This window comes from Python bivittatus, unplaced genomic scaffold, assembly GCF_059951505.1.
Source record: "Python bivittatus isolate LINGU-HERP-01145 unplaced genomic scaffold, Pbiv_v1 ctg000220_np1212, whole genome shotgun sequence".
Lineage (NCBI taxonomy): Eukaryota > Metazoa > Chordata > Lepidosauria > Squamata > Pythonidae > Python > Python bivittatus.
Genome location: NW_028277048.1, coordinates 31,179,906 through 31,201,692, shown reverse-complemented (window position 1 = coordinate 31,201,692; position 21,787 = coordinate 31,179,906). Strand labels below are relative to the sequence as shown.

Here is a 21,787-nt window from a genome sequence, read left to right as displayed (position 1 = left end):
TAAATCACTACTCGCTTATGAAGCTCGCTGGGAAAGCAGCTGAATTCACGTGCTGTATTAAATCATGGCTTAAGCTGGCCGAGTTAACACAAGACTCTGAAACCCAAACCACAGTGTGAATCCAGCTAGTAACTAGATCAATTATATCACAGGGTTATTGCAAGGAAAAATAAAATAGGGAGGGAGCATTACCTTTAGCTTGTGAACAGGGGGGAATATCAATATAATAAAGAAAGGTTAGTGGCCCCATGGATTTTAGGCCATCTAAAAAAGCTCATCATAAAGATACTGCATCCACCTTGTACAATCAGAGATGGAAAGGAGCAAATAAATAACATAGCTCATTTGGTTGAGGCCCAATTATAATGAAGTGCTTTATTGAAATCTACATTTCTAGTACAGGGCAGTCAAAAAGAGCTTGAAAATATTATTACTAACCCTAGTGATCATAACACTGATATTCAAGACAGACACAGTAAGGTTGACTGACACCCCAAAACAGAATTCATGTTGGGAGCTTCCCAATTTCCTGTATAGAAACAAGTCAGTAATTAAATTACATTCTATTCAAGACTCATAAAGGCACTTTAAAACTTAGAAACATAGATTTCCCAACTAATACAGAGGTCTCCATTCGACCTGCATTAAAACCAAATTGAACAGCTCTATGGTGCATTCAACTGTGCTGTGAAGCCCTTTGGTTGGAGTTGTGGAAAATAAAAACTATTAGGAACAATACAAGTTGTCAAAGAAACAGACTGTTCCCTCAAATGTTGGCCAAAACCATTGGCAGCTATTATAAGTTGCTAGTAGCCACTTTCGAATACATCGGTGTAATTACCTGGTAAACTAGTTATCATGTGTGGTTTTGTGTGGATTGTGTGGTTTTGTGCACTGTAACACTTAACCAAAGTCCATAGCATAGTACTAAAATTATTTCTCTCTCCATTAGTGTAAGTTAAAGTTGCCATTGCTTTTTTCTAGGAATATTAACTACTGATGGGTCAATGTATCTAATGGTGGAAATGTAAGACCCATCTCGAGTTCTATTGCTGATGCATGGCAAAATGTATGATCAGGATCGAGAATTTTGTTGCAAACAGAATTAACCAAAGCAAAGAACCAGCTGTACTTAATGCCAGAATTCAAAGGTCATTCTTTCTTTCCAAAAAATGGGGGGGGGGGGGACAGGCTAATTATCAAAACAAAAGCCACCTTTTTAAATAGGAGGAAAATAAACCTACTGTTTCTTAAATGCATTGTAGAATATTCAATGAATCAGGCATAGACGCTTATCTCAAGTAAGAAACATAGCACTACACGACAACTTCGGATCTTCAGAAATGGGAAGAATCCAGTAGGTAGTAATAGTTAAGAGCAATCAACTCTTCCTAACATTTTCAGTTAGTAAGTGCATACAAGCAGACATTTCTTCAAGTATATACTATTTTGTATCAAAATATTTCAAATTTCAGACTCCTCCACCCCCTCAACATAGCAGACCCATTAATCTATCCATGGGTGTCACTAATCGATTTTATTTGGAAAAAAAAACAAGTTACAGAACAATTTGTGGGAATTTTCTTCCAAAATTTCCAACTGCATTTTTTTTAAATCAAGGGATACAATTGCTTTATAGTTTCAAAATAAAGAAAAATTAAATAAACCGCAAGCCTTAGTGGTTTATAAACTGGTAATGTGGCTGAACCATAAAGGAAGGGAAATAAGAAAACATATTACTTATAAATGCTAAAATGTTCCTTACTAGGAACAAGTAGTATTCCCCCCTCCACCCCCCCTTCTCTTAAATTCATGGTTAACAACTGGGAGCAGTTTAAAACTAAATTGGCAGCTCATTGCAAGTCTTGTGCATGATCCTCTCCAAGCTCATTACTTCCATATGATTCAGTCTCCACTCAACATGTTCCCCATTGTACTTTCCTAACTCAGCGTTGAAAGTGATCCTTACAAAAAGCAGGCAAGCACTCTAGAACTAATGTAGAAGTTTACAAACCGATGGGGAAAAAAACAGAAAAAAAGACACTTTAAAAATTTTTTTGATGGTCTTAACCTTTGGTAGTAACTGAGACTTTTAAATGCTAAACTCCAGGTATATTGGACAGAAGGGTATTGCCTGCCATACAGCACAAAGCAGTTTTACAGGAATCAATTCAGCTACATTAAGGGTATAGACAAGAACCTGGTTTGGAATAACATAGAAAAAACATCCCACATGATCATATACAATTGAAATGGACAATTTAGAAAGACATACTATAGAAAAGAGATTCTCATAAATGGAATTGATTCCAGGTCCAACCACTTCTGTAGCATTCCATTCATTCATGTAAAAATTATATATATGGAGGAATTCTTCTGAAAAATCCTACTTTAGGTATCATATATATTAGTACAGTGAAATGTTTTAGTAATGAAAAGGCAAGTGTGTGGGGGATAAGTAAATACAAATGCACAAAATGTCAAAAAACATCAAAGAGCTCCCGTTAAATCAGAAATAAATCCCGTTTATTTCTCCTGGAGCCTGGAAAGGATTTTACTAGGTGGTTAATTAACCTATCTTTGTTCTGGGGTGATAATTTAAACCAACAATAATATATAACCAAATGAAAATAATTCTGTACACACAAAATGATACTGCCTAGAGGAACAGAATAATCTTCAAAGAGCCTTTCTGCAAAAATTAAAATGTATCATTGGGGGTTGAAAAAGCAAATCCTCCCCTCCCGTAACTTAAGAACATCCTAGAGTTTTAAGAGGGAAAAACTGCCTAAACAGTGAAAAAGCAGTGACATGCAAGATATACTAGCTGCATGTAATGCAATTCTGAAGTCAAGATTTGAGTTTTTGCATGTATAATTAGTTGCAAAGATGTCAAAGGATTTTTCAGAAGAGTTAAAGTACCTTTAATAGGGAAGGAGAGAGGTGGAGCGAGAAGAAAGCTCCTGTTCTTGCTGAGAACTGCATTTGCTCACTTCTAAGGAGCACAAGTAGTATCAAAGGCTAGAAAGATTGAATGTAGACTGTTTTTTTACTCCTGATTTTATTATTTCACACGTTTAAAAGTATTCTGAAGTGGCCAAGAGACTCCTCCCTTAGTGGCCAAGTCAATCTCAGCTGGTTGCACTTTGTGGGAAGTCCAGGCTGTTTGTCCTGTGGTCCTAGGAGACAAACAGCCATGCAGGGATGCTCGTTTCTCTTGTTAGAGGGGGACATGGGAGAGAAAGAATCAGGTGCGAGGCAGAGGAAAGCTGAGCCGTTCAGTCGCCAGCCTCATTGTCTTCTGCTGTTTCCCCTGTTGTGGCATTCTCAGCATTCTTGGAGGCCTAGAAAAACAAAGGAAGGAAGGGAGAGTTGGCTGTACGAAGCTTAAGCAATTCAGCCTTTGGTTAGATCCAAAGATGTGAGTTACTCTATTTATAAGGGAGATGAAATCACATCCAGACAGACATAATAAGTCAAGTTTGATTCCTGGTGGACTACAGGAACGCATCCGTTTTCTTGGCAGCAACATGGAAATGGCTTGCCACTGCCCTCTTCTGGGATTTCTAGTCTTAGCCTACAGCTGAGATTTCCTATTAATCTTTCAAACCTGCTTAGCTTTTTTGGAGCTCAGCCAAGGTCACTTGGGTGCTGCCACCTGCTGATGGAAAGCCCCAAACTATGTAGAGTTGGCATTTTTCTTTGCGTAACTGGCCGTACCACTTTACTCTTCTGCAAATCAAAGTATATTAAAACTTATCTAATGTGATCACTTCTTTTGAACTGAACCTCCTAGAATCTAAGTATATTGTCCATTTGCCACTGAGGTTAGGTCTACAGAACTACACAATATTATATAATGCTGTATGGATTACATATTATACTGAATAATCCGTTCAGAGCAAGACTCTCTGTTAAGGATGATCTAAGGCATAAATATATTTGAGCTCTCACTACTTGCAGGAGCTCAACTGTGTTACATCACCATACATCTCAGAGCCAAGTTACCTTCTTTTTCTTCTTTTTTTGGGCTTTACGGCTTGCTGAGCTTTGTAGGAGTGCCTAGAAAAAGAAAAATATCAGGAGTAAAGGTACCTAGTAAGCGCTTCCCTTTCTTCTAAGACAAAAATAAAGGAGAAATCACTGCCAGCCGTGTAGGAATGTAACCAGCCCTAGAATGTTTGACACACCCTGGGATGGACCCTTGGAATCACACAGAGCTGAGCTATGCATCCTTTGGAGCCAGCTGCTTCCCTTTTCACCAGTTTGTAGAGAATTACTGGATAGTAGCTATGACTAGGAAGATCTGGAAGAGTCAGTATATCTCTATTTAAAAAAAACAGCTATATAGTTGCACAATATACACTAACCTAAGACAGGAAAATGTTTAATTTTAATTCAAAATAATTTTCACAAGTTCCAATGGACTTAGGTGTAATGGCAGTGATATGCTTATTGCTCTTTCTCTATAAAACTTTGATAAAAATTTCCATTTCGCTACTTGTGTCCTTTGGATATGTTAAACAAGTATGGGAGAATAACTTTGAATATTTATTGCATGGTGTTTTTACCACCAGAATAGGAAATTCAAACCATTCTCTCCGCTATGACAACTGTTCTTGTGACTTTGATTCTTACAAGAGCACAATAATTGTACTAACCTTCAGATCGGCATCTTGAACTTCAAATTCTGATTTGTAGAGTTCAGGCTCAAAGGGGCCACTGGTTATTCTCATGGGGCCGTTGGGCATTAAAAGCACCGTGAACTTAAACTGGGCAACAAACTCTCCTAGTCGGGGGAGGGGGAGTAGAAGATTAACAACAGAGCAATATAGCAAACAACCATTAGCAACAAGATGTGCGCAAAGCAAGAAAAAAAATAATGCACCAGAAGGTCACATTACTTTGGTTCTGCCCCATCTGCCCCCACAGGGGAAATGAAGCGTCATGTCAGTCATCCAGAAAGTGGGCCCCACCCCTCTTAAACTTGCCTTAATCCAAGGCAACATTTCTGGGCAGGTTCCTGTCTGAGCAGCAACATACTTGTCTGCTACTTGGCCTGAGACATCACTGCCCGCGATCCGAAAACCACAAACCTGGCTGGGCAAATGCCCAGTTAAAACTTGTAATTACCATTGACTCTGCCCCTCCCTCGACAGAGTGATCAGTCTCATCGTGGTGTTATTGTCCAAAATGCTCAAAGGCAGGAAGATGCCCTTTTGCTTTAAAATCTACCAAGCCTCACCGAACTGCAAAAATGAGCCTCCCCCAATTTTGCCAGGCTTGGAAGCAGCAGGAGGGAAGCACTGCAATTACACTGGATTTCAGGAGTCTCACGAAGTAGAAAGAGGTCTCCCTGTCCCTATTTCCAAAGCAGCCTGGCCAGTGATTAGGAACCCTGGAAGTTTCCAGGAACACCTGAAAGGCCAGTGGTTTCTCACCCTGCAAAGCAATGCCTAGCAACTGGCTCTGGAAGGAAACTGTCTAGCCTGATGCAAGACAAAAATAGCTCTGACATTCAGCAGCAAGTATTCACCTTCTTTCTCATAGAGGACATTAAAGGGCTGGAGCAGCTCATGTTTGGCACATTCAACTACCCCCATCCTGGCCTTCTTTTCATCCTCAAATGCCCTATGGGAAATAGAAGAACAGATTCAGAATCCAAACATACGTCTTTCAGGATTTTCTGGTTACTCAAGAATTTTTTCAGGAAGACAAGCTGGCTCTAACTGCAAAGAATCCTGTGTCTGCCCAAGTAAAGAAGCTGGCACCAGGCACGGGATTCAGCTCCCTAGGTACCTTAGCTTTTCTAGCTCTTATGACTGCAAATTTGATTTGGAAAATGTGTGGGTGACTCATATAAGCCAAAAAGAGCACTTAATAGACTACCAGAGTCCTCCATAACTGACTTTGCAAGGAGCCTGGCTCATACATTGCACTAAGCCACAACATACTTTATTTGATTTGGCATATGGTGCAAATGCATTCAACCATGGTTCATCCATTCATGATTGCACAAACTCCAGCTTAATGCATTGTGTGAACCCAGTCAGTGTACTTCACTTATGCAGTCTCTTAGACTCCCTCAGCACAGTGTTATAATCCTGCTTCTTAATCACAAGCCAGTGCACCAACCTTCCTATCCTTCAGAGTAGAAAAAGCAATGCAATTTAAAACAATAGCTTTCCTTTACAGTATATCTTACTATTATAAGATATACTGTAAAAGGTAAGTATTGATTTAGATTGAGCAGAAACTATTCAGTGGTTAGAATTATTCAACGGCTGAGCAGCCAAGTGGAATTCCTGCTATGAAGCGTTACACACAAACCTGAGAGTGAAAGGCATAGCATCAAATCGTCTCTCCACCTCACTAAAAAAGGCACGGGAAGTTTTCATTTTCAAACCATACTGTTTGGAAGGGTCCCTTTTGTAAATGGTGGTTCTTTGCCCAGCATCCTTGGCCTAAAAACAAAGGGTAATTCACAACAGTTTCAGCAACACAGTCTCACGATTACTCTCATGATGGCAGGCATATGGCAAAGAAGGAGAAAAGACAATTTTTCTGAAATACAACTATGATTTTATGGAATCATTCCCAACTTAAGTGACTTTCCCAGTTTATTTATTTACAATCATAGACCAAACTACTATGTAAACTATCAAATAACAACTTGTGAACTAACTGGGACAGAGATCTTTCTCCCAAAATTAGTTTTAGCCAGTATTTCAATTGGCAAATCCTCATGCGAGCCTTGATTGACACACAACCTAGCTCCAGCCTCAAGCTCATGTTTGAAGGCAACAAGGGACATGAAGCATTGCTCTTAAGAACTTGGACTAAATTGCCTCCAAACTGCATCATATTAGGCACAGATTTGTGCACCATAGAGTATTAGGCTCAATACTTTGGCCCCCAAAAGCATGATTGTGAGGGAACATAATTATTTCCATGGTGGTTGGCAAACGTAATTGTTGCATTGGAAATTTTGTGTGTGTGATGAAATAGCCTTTTCATGCTCTCTCCATGTATTAAAGGATATAACACAATTCCTAAGTATTTAAAAGATTTGATTTGCTCAGCCTGATTGCTGTTGATTTTCCATTTATGAAGGACATCCACACATCATTTTGTGAATATGACGTTTAATTAATTTCTAGTTTTTCTTCCCTACAATAAGTGTCTAAGACTTGTACTCTGTTGAAGATAAACTTATGTCAGGAAAAGGATGACTGTGTCATCTGCATAAACCAAAACAAATACTGGTTTGTTTGCTACCATTGGGAAGAAAATTTTACTTTTTGTTAGGGCTTGAATTAGGGAGTGAATATAAAGATTAAATTAAAAAAGGACCAAGATACAGCCTCTTCTTACAGTAGAAATTGGGGCAGAAAGACCTCCACCTGCAGTAAGTGTAATAAGACAGTGATCTATAGAAGTATTTAGTATTTTTCACCACAGTCTCTCTCTAGAGACTGAATCAAAAGCTGCCTTCAAATTATAAAGGTGGCATAAAGAGAATCTTGAGAACGAGAGAATTATTTTTTTATCAGATGACTTAGAATAATACTCTGATCTATTACTTTTTGTCTTGCCCTGAAGCTTCTTGTTCACCAGCCAAGACTTGCTATTCTAGCCAATCAGTGCTTCTCATGCAGATGTAGAGCATACAGTTTACTAATAACACTTAATGACTGATTGAGTGGAAATACAACAGGATCAAATTTATTGCCTTTCTTAAAGATTGGGACTGGAACAGAACACATCAGTCTTTGGGCATCTGAATATCCCAATCAATACATGTTGAAGAGGGAGGCCAACACAGGAACCTACTACTCTGTTAACTTTTATTAGTTCTGCAGGAATTAGCAACTTAAGTGGTTTTTCCAAGACATTAGGCCAAGCAACCTAGTCAGGAATATATTTTATTATGTTACATAATAGTATGTTGGGTATCTTATGGAATACCCACTTACAAGGGAGATATAAGATAGGCAGACTTACTTTTCCTTCTCCAGTGCTAATAAGAACATCAATGGCGTAAACTTCATGGACCTCAAACTCTGCCTTTTCATGGTCCTTTCTAGATAAGAAATAAACATATAAAGACCATTTCCATCTGAACAGTGTTTGGAAAGCTGTATAAAATAAACTACTAACTGAAAATCAGGGATTCCATTTCACTTTCCATCAAAACTGTGATAACATTAAAAAAACTGCAAGTCATTCTCAAAACAGGGGTAGCCATCAGTTCCAAATAGTCCCATACCTTTGCTGGTCTGTGGGGTTCTGGATGATGGTCTTCTCTCCATCTATCACATGCTGCTTTAGCTGGTGTGATAGCATCCCTATCAAGAGAAGAACTTCTGTTAGTATTGGTATTGTAAGGTAGGCTGGATGACTTAAGTGCTGAGATTTCAAGGCACTGCATGCTTTGAAATCAGAACTAGTATATCTTTTGCCTAAAAGTCTGATTGTACTCATTAGCAAAGCATGTCTTTAGGACTATAGCTGATGCAGGAAAGTGTGATATTATTGCTACTGGTAATTGGCAATAAAATTCTTTGTAATTATTCAGGAATCATCTTTACATTTTATTGCCCTAAATAGTGACACACAACTCAACTCTAACACTGTTATGAAGGCAGTCATAACATCTATTATGTGATGTTTCTAAGTCTGTTAAGACAGATTGACTCAGCTCCTTCTCCCTATTCTCCCAATCTCCAGCTGCTTCACCCATCCTAAACTTTTAACTCTTTCTACTCCCACTCAACATCACTTTCTCTATAGCACATTTCTGTTATCTTGCATTGTTTTCCATCCCCACAAACTTTTGCACTTCCATGTTGTTTCTGTGTCTCCTTCATCTTGCTTCAATTGCACCTTCCTGAAGTAAACACTATGCACTGCACTAATTTCTAACACGAGTCCTTCTATACATTGCATGGTAATAGGAACTTGCAGCTGAATGCATTCATTGGTACAGTTGGTACAGTACATCTAAACAGGCTACAGGTAGTCCTTGGCTTACGACCACTAGTTCAGCAACTGTTCAAAGTTATGACAGCACTGAACAAATGATACTTACAACCGGTCCTCGAAGTTCCGGCTGTTGCAGCATCCCCATGGCCATGTGATCATGATTCGGGCACTTGGCAACTGGCTTGCACTTACAATGATTGCAGTATCCTGTGGTCACGTGACCACCATTTGTGACCTGCCAGCTTCCCACAAGCAAAGTCAATGGGGAAGCCGGCAGGGAAGGTTACAAGTTGCTTCTGCAACATTTTCTTCCAAGGAGCCCCGCTACAGAGTATGAGATCCCATAGCAACCCCCCACCCGCCTGCACCCCAGAGTGCACACATGCCTGCAGCCCCCACTGGCCCGCCTGCACTCTGTAATGCTTGCCTGTGGGCCCTGCCAAGTTGCTCACACTCCATAGCACCTGTGGCCCCTACTGGCCGATCCACACTCCGTAGCACCTGTCTGTGGCAGCCCCCAGCTCTTTGCCTGGGACTCTCGTCTCTTCCTGCTTAATGACACACGCAGTCTTGGGGTTACAATGGCATCACTTTACAACCTCATCACTTAGCAACGGCAATCCCGGCCCCAATTGCCGTCGTAACCTCAGGACTGCCTGTATGTCTTTTTCATACTCAAAAAGAAATGTCAGATGGGAGATGAACTGGGTGTAGTCCAGAGATTACATCCAGCCTCCCACTTGCTCTACAGACTAAGTGATGTCAAGGAACAAAACTTAATGAAGGCAAAGCTTTCTTTTTGGTGTTGTTCATTTCTCCATGAAGGAGTGTTTTTTCTACAAGAATAGATGGATGGATCTGGCCTTCCCCTTATCAGGGAAAATATAAGGCACACACAAACGAGGGTCTTCCTCAATCAGGTGAATGGTAGATGGCTACTCTATTTAGTTTAAGAAACTGAATTTTTATACTTCTGCCAGCACTTGTTTCTAAAAGAACAGCTGCCTCTTTACTACAGAGTTGACAGTTTTTCTACAGGGGGAGGAACACAGCAAACCTGTAAATGAGAGTCAAGCATACTTTTTAAAATCTGCAATGACATTTTCTCATAGAACTGCTGCCTTACATCTGTGCCTAAGCTTTTCTTCCAGGAGGAAACACATTTGATGATATTTTCTACAGTTTAGTTACTCAGTATCTTTATTGTGGAGGAAAGACAAGCTTCCATATGCAAGAGAGCATTTGACAAACATCAGGCTAATGTGGATTACTCCTAAGTCTCTTAAGTCCTTATACATATAAAACTATGTGCTAACTCCATAGTCTTAAAGACTTTTACTGTTGTAAGAACAAAAGTAACACATCTGCAGCTAGCAAATCAAAGTACATTAAATATCTTTGAGGCTTGAACAATGACACATTTTGTTTGGTTCTTCCATTTTATGGAAGATTGGAAGAAGACTCTCAAATATTTTCAGTCCTATGTGTTCAACGTGGATTTTATTTCTCTTCCAGTTATAAATATTGTGTTTCTTGGTAAATACAATGTATTAGTTCTGGCATAATAAATGTTCAATTTTCCTTTATTGAAATAAGCTGTTAATGCTTGCAAACTTCACCTTAGGCCCACCTGGGTCAGAGATAAAATAACTATGTCAGCATCCAAGGACAGATGTGGGTTTACTCCTCAGAAGCGTAGAATGGAACGTGTTTTTTGACAGATGAATTAATACAGAAATTACGTAGCAAGGGAGAAAGTCTGCACTCTTGTTTAACACCTTTTTCAAAGGGTATTGAGTTGGGCAAGTCTCCAAGTTACCATAATGAAATGATATAAAGAGTTTCATGGACAGGTGGCAAGAAGACTTTTTTTTGATACAGCATTTGAACATCACATTACTCTGACATCCATCTTCACAGAACCTAAAACAAAATCCACTCCCACGAGCCTTTTCTGATAACCTTTAATCCCAGGCATTGGGCTTATTTTGCTAGGTACCTCATAAAGAACTGTCAAAGACACCACAGAATTAATAGCTTGAACTGATTCTGTTGACCTCTCTGTTGCAGTTTCCAGCAAAGCCTTTCAGTGCACCATAGGTATACCTCTCAGCTCTGAACTGTAATCCCCAAATTAAATTATTAATCTTGCTACCCAAACAGGCAGATATGTAGTTTAGAAATTATTGTTCAGGGATTGTAAAAAGAGATTCTAAGAGGTTAGAAAGAAATGGCCCAGAACAATTATTTGCAAGAATGTTATATCAAGAGTTATTAAGGCATCTAAATCTGGCATGCTACAATTCACTGTAATAATTAACACTTCTCATAATTCAAGTTGTACAGATCAGACTTTTGCTTACAATAAATGCTCTTCTATTATTATTCTGCATCAACTTCACTCTTCAGCCAGCCAACTCTTACCTTCAATTGGTGTGCAGTTAAATGAGTGAGCAATCTTGTTCCAGGCATCCGTTACTTGTGAATTCTGTTGAAAATATGGACCCAATTCAAATATGACCATATAATGCAATTTCACTCTTCTGGAAATTTACAACATTGGATATGCATTTCCTCCACACATCCCAAGCATATACACAGAACTAGGGCTGTGCATGCTCCAAAAATTATTTGAAAAGTATAACCACAATAATTTTGTAGTATTCATTAAAGCACAATGTGTGTTTTTTCAGGCTCCAACAGAAAACTGAAAAAGATGCCTATGCTTTAATAAATAGCAGAGAGGTGTTACACAAGGTCAGAAAGACTTATTCCAATCAATTTCAAAGGGTACACAGCCCAACACTGAATACGATGAACTCCAAAGGCTTAACAAAAACGTTCTGCATTGCAAGAGAGAAGAAAAAGCTTTCAATTTAAGAGCAAGGTGATGGGGGAAAAATTGATTGCTATCGAAAAGCTGTGCAGGCAAAAACAGAGATGAATACAGTCAATAACTGAAAGAAAACAAATCTATGATTTCTAGTTTTTAGGGCAGAAATCCTTGGGAGACAAGGATGGATTAATTAAATGGAAAAAGGAAAGATCAGTCCCATTTTTTTTATTCTAAGCTACTAAACATTTGTGCCACCTTTTTGAAAACACATCAAGAACCTTTAGGTATTTCCAGGACCCTCATTTTTTCACAAGCAAAAGGTTAAATGCTGACTGGGCACTTACAAGCCCTTTAAAGTAGGAGGCGACAATGTGTGGTTCTCTAGCTGCCGCTGGAGCACTACCTCTGCCCTCTCAGATTATCAGTTATGTTGGCAAGGCCTGAGTTTTCAGAGAGGCCTGTTACCCATCCTTGCTTGGCAGTCTCAGAGCAACAGCAATCTGCTCACCACCCAGTCTAGACAGCAGCTCTGTTCCCTAGATTCCTCACATTAGCTCCTCTCAGAATAAGTCAGAGTTTCTCATTTGGATACTCAGAATTAGTTCAGGCTTGAACTGGAGCTGGAAAGTCTTGGCCATCTCCCTCAATCTGCTGCAGCCCATGTGAAAAGCCACTGCCTATAATTTTACCTGGTTTCCCGGCTTGACCAAGCGCAGAGCAGCTTCAGCACAGAGGTGAGCGGCTTTTATGACGTCAGCTTTGCGACCTGTCACTGGAGCTTCCTGACATGGGGAGAAAAAACAGTAATACAGAAGCATTCATTTTAAAAGTGGAAAAAAAGTTTACTAAGAGCTTTCTAACTGATATGTAAGACATAAACTCAAAAATTCTGATAACAGAATGAAGCTGCACAGAACATAAAAGATAGAACTTGGCTAAAAGTGAAAACTCTGTCTCACTGACCTTCATTACTACATGGGACTATCTTGAGTAGGCCCAGATGCTTTGCCACCCAAGGCCTGCAAGACATTTGGGATACACAAGGTAATGTTTTCCCCAGGGTTCTGTTTTTGGTGCTAGATTAGTACCTCCTAAGATTCAAGAATCTTAACAAACAAGTTATAGGAACAATAATCCATACTGTTACTATTCTTTATTAGACTGAGTTATTCCTCTTAGTCCATTGGAGTTGGCTGGCTATAATAAATTTAAATCCATCCATACATACAGGAATGGTCCATTACTATATCTGCAACAACTGAGTGGAAGCTCAAAAGACACCTTGATAGTGACAGCATGACCCATGTTTAGCCTTTTATTATTCATTACTGTCTTCTGTCCTATCATTTTGTAGATCTGTGGCTCTAATAATTTTGCTATCTTTTTATGCTGACTCCCCTGGCCAAACTGAATAGGACAAATCCTTCAAAAAGCTGTAAATAATGTACATCACCTGATGATCTGACCAATCAATACAGCTATTTGCTCCTTTTGGCAACAACAGAGATCCCCACTATACGTAGATTCAACTGCTCCCATCAACAGAGGCAGCCATTTGCATATAGCAAGTTTACCCAGTACAAACATTCTGAGCAATAAATATCACAGAAGCAAGTTGCTAGAATAAAAATCTTAAGAAAATTTGGCAAAACCAAATGTGAAAGCCATGGTTTCACATGCCTACAACAGAGTTTATTGAGTCATGGCAGCCAGCTTGATCTGAAGTAATGTTTGTGAATTATCTTTCCAAAGTACCTAGGGGACTAAAATGATAAAACCTGCTATCTTAGATATCTAATTTCCATTGAACATTCATAAGACACCACCACCAATATTATTTTTGCATTATACAGTTGCAGAAAGTTTGTCTGTGGCACTTAAAAAACCTTTCTTTTCAGTGGTATTGCAAAACCCTATCAAGGGTGGATGGTATAGAATCAGGCAAGGCGTAAGCTAAGTCCCATTAGGGGAAAATCCCCCCCCTCCGCTTTTTTGTACAAAATGTTCCATAGAAAATATACTTTGCCTTCTGTTAAATAATACAGGGCTCTTTTAGTTGCCATAATAGTCCAATTTCTTACCTTCTATTTCTATCTCTCCTACTTGTTATCTATTCTGTACCTTACTCTTACATTCATTCCTACTATCTTATTTAAATCTGCTATTTCTTATTCTGTGATACTACATTCTATGGTGCTGTATTTCTATGTTCTGTGTTTGATTTCTATGCATTTCTTTTTGTCCTTGGGCTTATGCTTGACCTTGGCTTCGTTCCCTGTCTCTTTAGGAGCCTCTTCTAGCCCAAGTGCCAGAGAGCAGGGCAAGAGACTGCAGCTGATCTTTTGGGCTTCCTTAATAGCATTCAATGTTGACAGGTACTTAAAGATCCACGGTGTTCTTTGCCTGGCTTATTATGTTTCAGATTCTTTCTCCTCTAAGTGACCTGGGCCTCTGTCTTCTCCCGTGGTAATGGGGATAGCTCTTCCTGGCAATGTCAGCCTTCTCTTCTTTTCCTGACAATAGTACTGGTAACTGGGTCGTTGTCTTTCCCATGATCCTGGCTTGGGTCCTCAGGTCACCCCACTTCCTTGCACCTGCTAAAGTGTGCGGTGGTCACCCACACCACAACTCTGCCATGCTCCCTCTGGTCCTCTCTGACCTCTTCCTCTCTGGCCTGCACACAGGCCTCCTCTTTTCTGTTGCTGCTTCCCTGGCTGAGGCTTTTTGAAAGGCAGGCCCCTTCCCTTCCCTGGGCAGGCCCTTTAAAAGGGACACCAGAGAGAAGGGCATGGGCATTTCCACTGCTACAGCCATCCATCTGGAACTCCGGTGCAAGCTACTTTTACTTAGGGATGCTGGTTATATAAATTCCCTCTACTAGACCAAATCTACTTTGAGTGTCTGTGATTTCCCAAAGCTGCATGCAAGTCACTTACCTTCGATGCCTCAATGACAAAAGTATGTGCTACATTTGCTATGAAGCCATCGACATGGACTCCCAAGTCACTGCAGCACAAAGAGGAAAAACAGCTTAAAATGTTTTTAAAATAAGCGACAAGGACAATTCTTGTGACATTCTAGGATTTAAATATTCTGCTTACAAGACATTTGTCCTCAATGTCTCAAATGTACTATAGTAAAACCAACAGCTGGCAGCTAAACCAACAGTCTCCACCTGATAAGCAGGGCACAGCCAACTAACTTTATCCTGTCCCTGTCATGGGAAATCCGCACTATGCCAATAGCACTCCTGCGCGTTACACCAATGATACATTTCTGGCTCCTTGTTATGTATAGCTCAGTAAATTAATTAAGTAAACATTAGCAAAAGAAATGTAATCAAAGACACTTACATTTTGACCAAATCGCCATCTTTGAGGATGTAATCCTGGTCACTCTTCAAGGGGGAGAAGTGACAGACACAGTTATTTACCGATATACTTGTGGGAAAGGCAATACCTACACAAAAAAGGGAGCCGCAGTGAGTTCATACTAGTCCTGTAACACCTCCCCACTTTAAATATATATATTTATTAGTTGAATGTGCAAATTTTATCATTGTAATATTAGACATTTCATATTAGACACTTGGTTTTGCTTATCCATTTTTTAAAGCAAGGCAGAAATAAATGGAGTAATACTGTGGATCTCTACATAATTCAGAAACTTCATCTGCCCCACAAACTGCTCATTCGAATTATCTTTTTTTCTGCTGGCACTGTGAATGTATAGTATTTGCTACAGCTGCACAAACTTGTCTTATAACAACAGCTTCTTTGGGCTTGGTCAGTACGTAGAGGCAGACACTTAAGGTGTGACCAGGAATAGCTGAAGAAGCATAAAGTATATTTCCAGACAACTTTTCCCAAGGATTACAATGCATGTGATGAAGTTAATCAAGAGGTGAAGGCAAATTTAGCCACTCTAGTGCTGTAATCTTATTGCATGCTCAGATGGAAATAAATCTTATTTTGTTCAATAGGGTGGTCTTCCAAGTGTGCACTGATTTGAAACGCATCCTGTAGCTTATATCTTAGTTCTCTGGAACTAAAGAAAAGTCATTCAAGATACTGACTTAAGTCATGAACCCCATTTCTGATTACTTCTAAGTATGTAGGTCAGATAGTACTATTCATCTTTAAATAGGCTTACGTTCTCTGCCTCCAAGACTGACAACATTTATGCTACTTTAAAATCCCCAAGAACATTGATGTGGTTTGGTTTTCATACCTGAGCACAATTCAAGGTGTTGGTTATCACCTTTAAAGCCCTTCATGGGTTAAGATCTGGGTATCTTCAGGACTGCCAACTCCCAGTGGTTACTGCCCTTCCACTAAGATTTGGAAGACAAGGCCTTCTCCAGGTCCCTTCCTACATGGAATGTCATCTTGTAGGGAGAATCCGCTAATCTCTGGGAAAATGCTCTTTCCAGCTCTAGAACAGCATTTCACCAAAGATCAGGGCCTGTGCTCCTGAGTTTTCAAAACACCATAATAACCTGGATTTTTCATCATGCCTTTGATGAAAAATCAGGCTTTGATATATCTTATTCCTAGATGTAGGAATTTATATTCCTTATATCTAGATGTAAGTCATACTACTGGTACCTCAAATATATTGGGGTATTTGAGATTATATATTTTTATCTGTTTGTTTTTATCCAATTGTTCTACCAGGTATGTATACAGCTCAGAGTCTATTAAGTTTGGAGCTGGCTATAAGCCCAGTAAGTAAGCAGATATATAAATAAACGGACGCTTTAGAAGTTCTGCAATGCTTCAAAGTACATGAATCCAAGAAAAAGGGGGGAAATTGATAAATTAGCTGCTCACAGTATCAAATGACCCACTAGGACAGAACAAACAAACCTTTAATTCACTGTTTTCAGTTAACCAGATAACACAGGCTCCCAGAAACATGAGTAGTAGTTGTGTGATGCTTTCCAGTGCTACAGACAAGACTTACCCAGAAGTTCTAAATTAGCAAAAATTAAATGTCTGATATTCTAAAGTATAATTTATTACCATTAGTAGGAATAGCTAATTCTGCTATGGCTTACAAACAAACTAGCAGGGCTGTGCAGAAATATGGATTTGAAAGGCAAAATGAGATCTGGAGCATACTTGGGAGTGCACAAGGTAACTGCTGGGAACCCTATAAACCAGGGATGTGCAAAAAATTATTTTTAAAAAATTAACTGTCCTGTGCGAGGAACAACTAGCCTCAGGTGGTCTGTGCCTGATCTGTGTTTCATATGTGTTGTTTTAGGACAAAACAAGGCTCTTTTGCTCCAGACACTTATTTGAAATGCTGTTCTAAGGAGAGGTGTTGGGGGGGGGAATTTAAAAGGAAGAAAAAGCCAAGGTTGAGGGGTTTCCTTTACAACAATGTGCATCTATATCACTAACAGCAAGGTGGCAAGCGGTGAAAGGTGAAAAGAGAGGGGCCGAACGCTTACATGGCCATTGGAACGTTGAGAAGGTCCATACATAGTGCAGAAGGCCCACATTCACCATGTGGTCAGCAGCGGTGGTAAATGAGGAAAAGTAGGATGAAAAGAAAGGTATTGGGAAGATCAGGGGAGGGTCAGTCAGCCAGTCAATCTGCTATTCCGGGATCTACTGAGATCACTGCAGGAAGAAGCAGGTAGGCAGGTGGCAAGAAGCAGGTAGGCAGGTACCTCAGAAAAGTATCTGCACCTTTCTTTTGAAGGAGGGGAGGGAAAAGTGACAAGCATCAACCGTGGCCTACTTCCCTCATAAAATTACTATGGGATCTTTCCAGTTTATGGTTCAGACAACATATGGAACAATTAAAATGTTCAATGTTTTATTTCTCTGAATTGTGCCTGATCTGAAATGATTTGAAACTCCCAGAACACAATGATTTGTTTCCAGCTTGGAACAAAAAACCTTGTTCATTTTCTGCACAGCCCTACCTTAAACCAAAACGTGTCTTTTCCTGGCACTGTACATCAGCTGTAAAAGGCAGCAATGCAAATCCAAGAAAAGGTGCTATATGCACTGCTCCACATCACATTTTATCCTTCAAATCTACAGCCTAGTAACTAGTACAAACCCCACACAGACAAAAATCTGGGTTGGATTTGCTGGTAGCAGCAAATACTACGGCTATATTCCAACAATTTCCATATTAACATTTCTACACACGTAAGTGCATGAAATAATGGATGGAATTTAAATAGGGAACAATTTATATATTAAAAACATTGTAGCTATGTAATACCTTTCTTGATATCTTTCTCTTTCTTAAAGATTTTGCCAGTTTCTTCCATGATCATGACATCTCCTCTCTCACACAAGCTGAGGACAGACACTCCAGATTTAGCTGCCTCTACCACCGTACGCAAGACACCTGAAGTTCAACATAAAAATACAAATTAAAATGTTGATATATTTTACAGTTTCACAGAATTTTGCCACACCATATTTGGGGGAAAATGCCACTAAGTCAGTCATGAACTTTGTAGTAGTTTTAGTATTCTTCATGCACCTAGAACTGTCTGATTATCAGCACAGAGTCTGCTTGAAAGAAAATCCTTTCTTTCTTTCTAACTGTAGGATACTGATACACATGTTCAGGACATTATTTTCATTAACATTTAAGCATACACCATATTTTTAAAAAGTACTACTGACACCAGTAGAATTTCCTTCAGCCTAAACCTGGTTAGGATACAGTTCAAAAAGACAAAGGAACCCCATGTTGACTTTCTGAAAACTATAATACATCTCTGATCATATTCAATCTCATCTTGTTTCCTAGGAACAATTAACCGCAAATTGGTCCAGCAAAAGTGAATTTTTTCCTTAAACATTATTTATCTTCACACTGCAACTCTCTGCTAAGGATTTTCCCCTACTTTCTTTCACTTGAGGAAAAATTAGTTCTCCAACTTTGAGCATTCTATTCAATAAGTAACTTTACATGGGTTATGCCAGAATTTGGGCAACAGAACATTCTGTATCTTCAAAAATGTAGCATAATGCTATTCTGAAATGCACTGTAGTTTAAACAGGGTTCTGGTAATAGGAGTCCCAGGGTACATTCAATGCCACAAAATATAACATACAGTGCCACTAAGACTATATGATATATAAAGTCACTAGAACATATGAACCTCAGATTATACTGTATGTCCACATCAACTGCCCGTTCAAAATGTATCAAATTCTATCTTTATGCAATTAATATGCATTGAATTAAGAGACCCCAACTACATCAAAGCACTATAAAAATATTTTCAGAACTCTGAATTAAATATGCATAGGGTGGTGAAATCTTAAGCACTGACTCTATCCCATTATGGTAGTTTTTCCAGTCTGACATCTTTCTGCCCTTAAGAAACTCCTGATCTAATTTAAACATACACAGAGTTTTAAGGGACTCTATAGTTCTGTGAATTTAAGAAGCATCTTAGTAGCTACACAGGTCCTCAGGAGCTGCAGTAAGATTAGTGCATGAAATTCTATACACGCCCAACATAAAAACCAAAGACTGCTACAAGAGGAAAACCCCTTCTTCTAAACCCAGAACAGAACAGCTCTCTATTTTTATCTCTATTCTCTCCCAGTAGGCCAGTACAGTAATTTATTTTTTGCAGGTTAGTAATTCTTGTGTGCTTATTTCCATTAAAATAAGTCACCACTATTAAATAAACATTTCTATAACATCTAGCATTAACAAGAACATGTAATTATTTAACTCATGTAAAACATAAGAGAATCAAAACCAAACACACCAGATACATCATCCAAATTATTTTAGGTGCAATATAATCAGTAGGTTTAGGTTAATACACAATTTACAACAAGGTATTTCAATTAGGTGATCTCAGTTGGTTGCATAAATAGTTTTCATCCTTTTTAAGCAATGTTATGATCCATCTCATGTTACTCTAACATAGCTGCTAAAAAAATGCAAGGAAAGGATTGCTAACTCCATCTCCAGGAAAAATTGTGATTGAAAAATAAGACTGCTATCTCTTGATTACTATGTGAGCCAACGTAAAGCTAGCATCTGCCAACTTTAATGGTAATAAGCCTACCATTTCTTTAGATTCTGAATGTTCCCCAGTAACATTTATTGCCGGGTATATACACCATGCAGTTATCCTAAGCAGACAAATGTGCTAGCTTATCTTGAAGGGTGAAGCTTTTAGTAGCAAACCTCATCCTTGATAGAGCAAAAATAAATTTTAAAATGGTAAGCTGGATGTACCTCTAATGAAGCAAACCAAGGTATTTGATTACCCAATCTGTCTGTGCCTGTCTGTTCACACACAGAAACCACTCAGGCCGAAAAGTCAACTGTGCTATATATACATACCTAGTTTGCTAAAGGGAAAGCCTCCATATCCCCAAATACAGGCAAATTATGGCTGAGCTGAAAGAAAGGACTTCCCTTCGCCTATCTCCGCGCCTGCCTAATTGTCGACTTCCTAGAATACGGTGACTTTTTTTTTTTTTTAAGGTGATCTGATCCGAAGCAGACATTCTTCCTTAAACAAAAGGGGAAACCTGGGAGGGAGCCAGGACGTCGGAAGATAGTGCACGAGAGAGCGAGCGCCAGCAGCACATGGCAAGTCGCAGACCATGTGCCTTGCAGCTCCCGGAGGACGGCGTCTCCATTCCCCAGGGGGATCGAGGATAACCACCTCTCCTCCCGCCCCCCAAAGAATCGGAACACCTAAAGGACGAATATAATTTCTTTTCTTAAACTATTGCCAAAGGAGTTCAGGTAACAAGTGAAATTCCCTCCTTTTCCCCCAAGCCAAGCGCTATTAATGCAAGGAAAACTGTATATTTCCCCTCCAGATTTTTGGGTTACTGAAGCTGGGAGGGAGAGAAAAAATAAAAGAACATAAAGATGGTGGAAATGATTTTTTTTTTTTTTAAAGTACACAATACGAGAGGTCGACTATCACGGGCACTTCGACTCTCCTGGAGGAAGCGGAATCTCTCATCGCCCCAAGAGGTTTTTTTTTAAACCTAGTCCTAGGTGGGACACCCTTAAAAACGGGTCTCTCCCCCGCAGAGGCAGCTGGAGGCTCCTGAGCCGGTTCCTCCCGTTTTTTCCAGCCCGGCTCTCACGACTTGCACTCGGCTCGATCCGTCCTGCCGGGCAAGATACGCCCCCAGGACTCCCGCGATCTCCCCACCTTCCTTAGCGCCCTCTCTGTCACCCCCGCCGTCCACTGCCGCCTGTCCTGACCGGGGTCCATGCGCTCCCTGACAGCTTCCCCGCCGACTCCCGACGGCGGGGACGCCCTTCCACCCAGGCCCCTGTCCCAGCCCCCCGCCGGGCCATACTCACGGTTGGCGATCTCTCCCCCCATCTTGTACTTGTTCACGACTGCGTCTTCCGCGATCGTCAGCTCGGCCGCCTCTTCCTCGCCCGACATGGTCGGACCAAGCCGCGCCGCCGCCGCTGCCTCGCCTCAAGTCTTTTCTCTCTCCACGCGCCGGGGGGGGGGGGGCGGGTGTTGATGCTGGTGGCTGCCGCGCTTGCTGCTCCCGCCGCCGCCGCCGCCGCCTCACCAAGGCGGAACGCGAGACAGGCTGGAAGGGAGCGAGCGCGCGGGCTTTGCGCGTGGCACACTGGGAATCGAGTCCACTCTTTCGGCGGCAAAGAACTACAACTCCCGTCGGGCCGAAGACGAAGCAAGCTGGCGAGGTACGACGGGAAAAACGAGACCTCCTCATCCTGTTAACTAGCGTCTCTTAATGGCCATGGAGGAGATTACAGGCATTATTACGTGCTCTTCTCCCATTCATTCTCTGACGTTTATTCTGGTTGCCCAACCCTTTGGCGACTGGCGCAGCTTGTAGGGTGCGTTTTACGGGCACTTAATCCGGAATTGCTGTTCCTTGGGTGTGTAGCCAGCAAACATAAATGCTGATCAAAAATGCCACGTCACTGATAAACTTACCTTGAAACTGTGCG

At 40.3% G+C, this 21,787-nt stretch overlaps 1 protein-coding gene across 2 annotated transcripts; it reads right to left on the bottom strand.

Moving 5' to 3' along the window:
* Positions 1-355: 355 nt before the first annotated feature.
* PA2G4 (proliferation-associated 2G4) lies at positions 356-21,439 on the bottom strand. Of its 2 annotated transcripts, none has more exons than XM_088138257.1 (13): positions 21,158-21,439; positions 18,068-18,196; positions 15,175-15,280; positions 14,758-14,827; positions 12,511-12,603; positions 11,410-11,473; positions 8,270-8,348; positions 8,005-8,083; positions 6,331-6,464; positions 5,537-5,631; positions 4,662-4,789; positions 4,009-4,062; positions 356-3,344 (listed from the first exon to the last, which is right to left on the bottom strand). In XM_088138257.1, the coding sequence occupies exons 1-13, from the start codon at positions 21,243-21,245 to the stop codon at positions 3,279-3,281; spliced, it is 1,185 nt and encodes a 394-aa protein (XP_087994383.1). In that variant the 5' UTR covers positions 21,246-21,439; the 3' UTR covers positions 356-3,278. The 2 variants fall into 2 exon arrangements, with proteins under 2 accessions (XP_087994383.1, XP_087994384.1); XM_088138258.1 differs by lacking the exon at positions 21,158-21,439 and adding an exon at positions 20,171-20,260.
* Between the last annotated feature and the right edge of the window lie 348 nt (positions 21,440-21,787).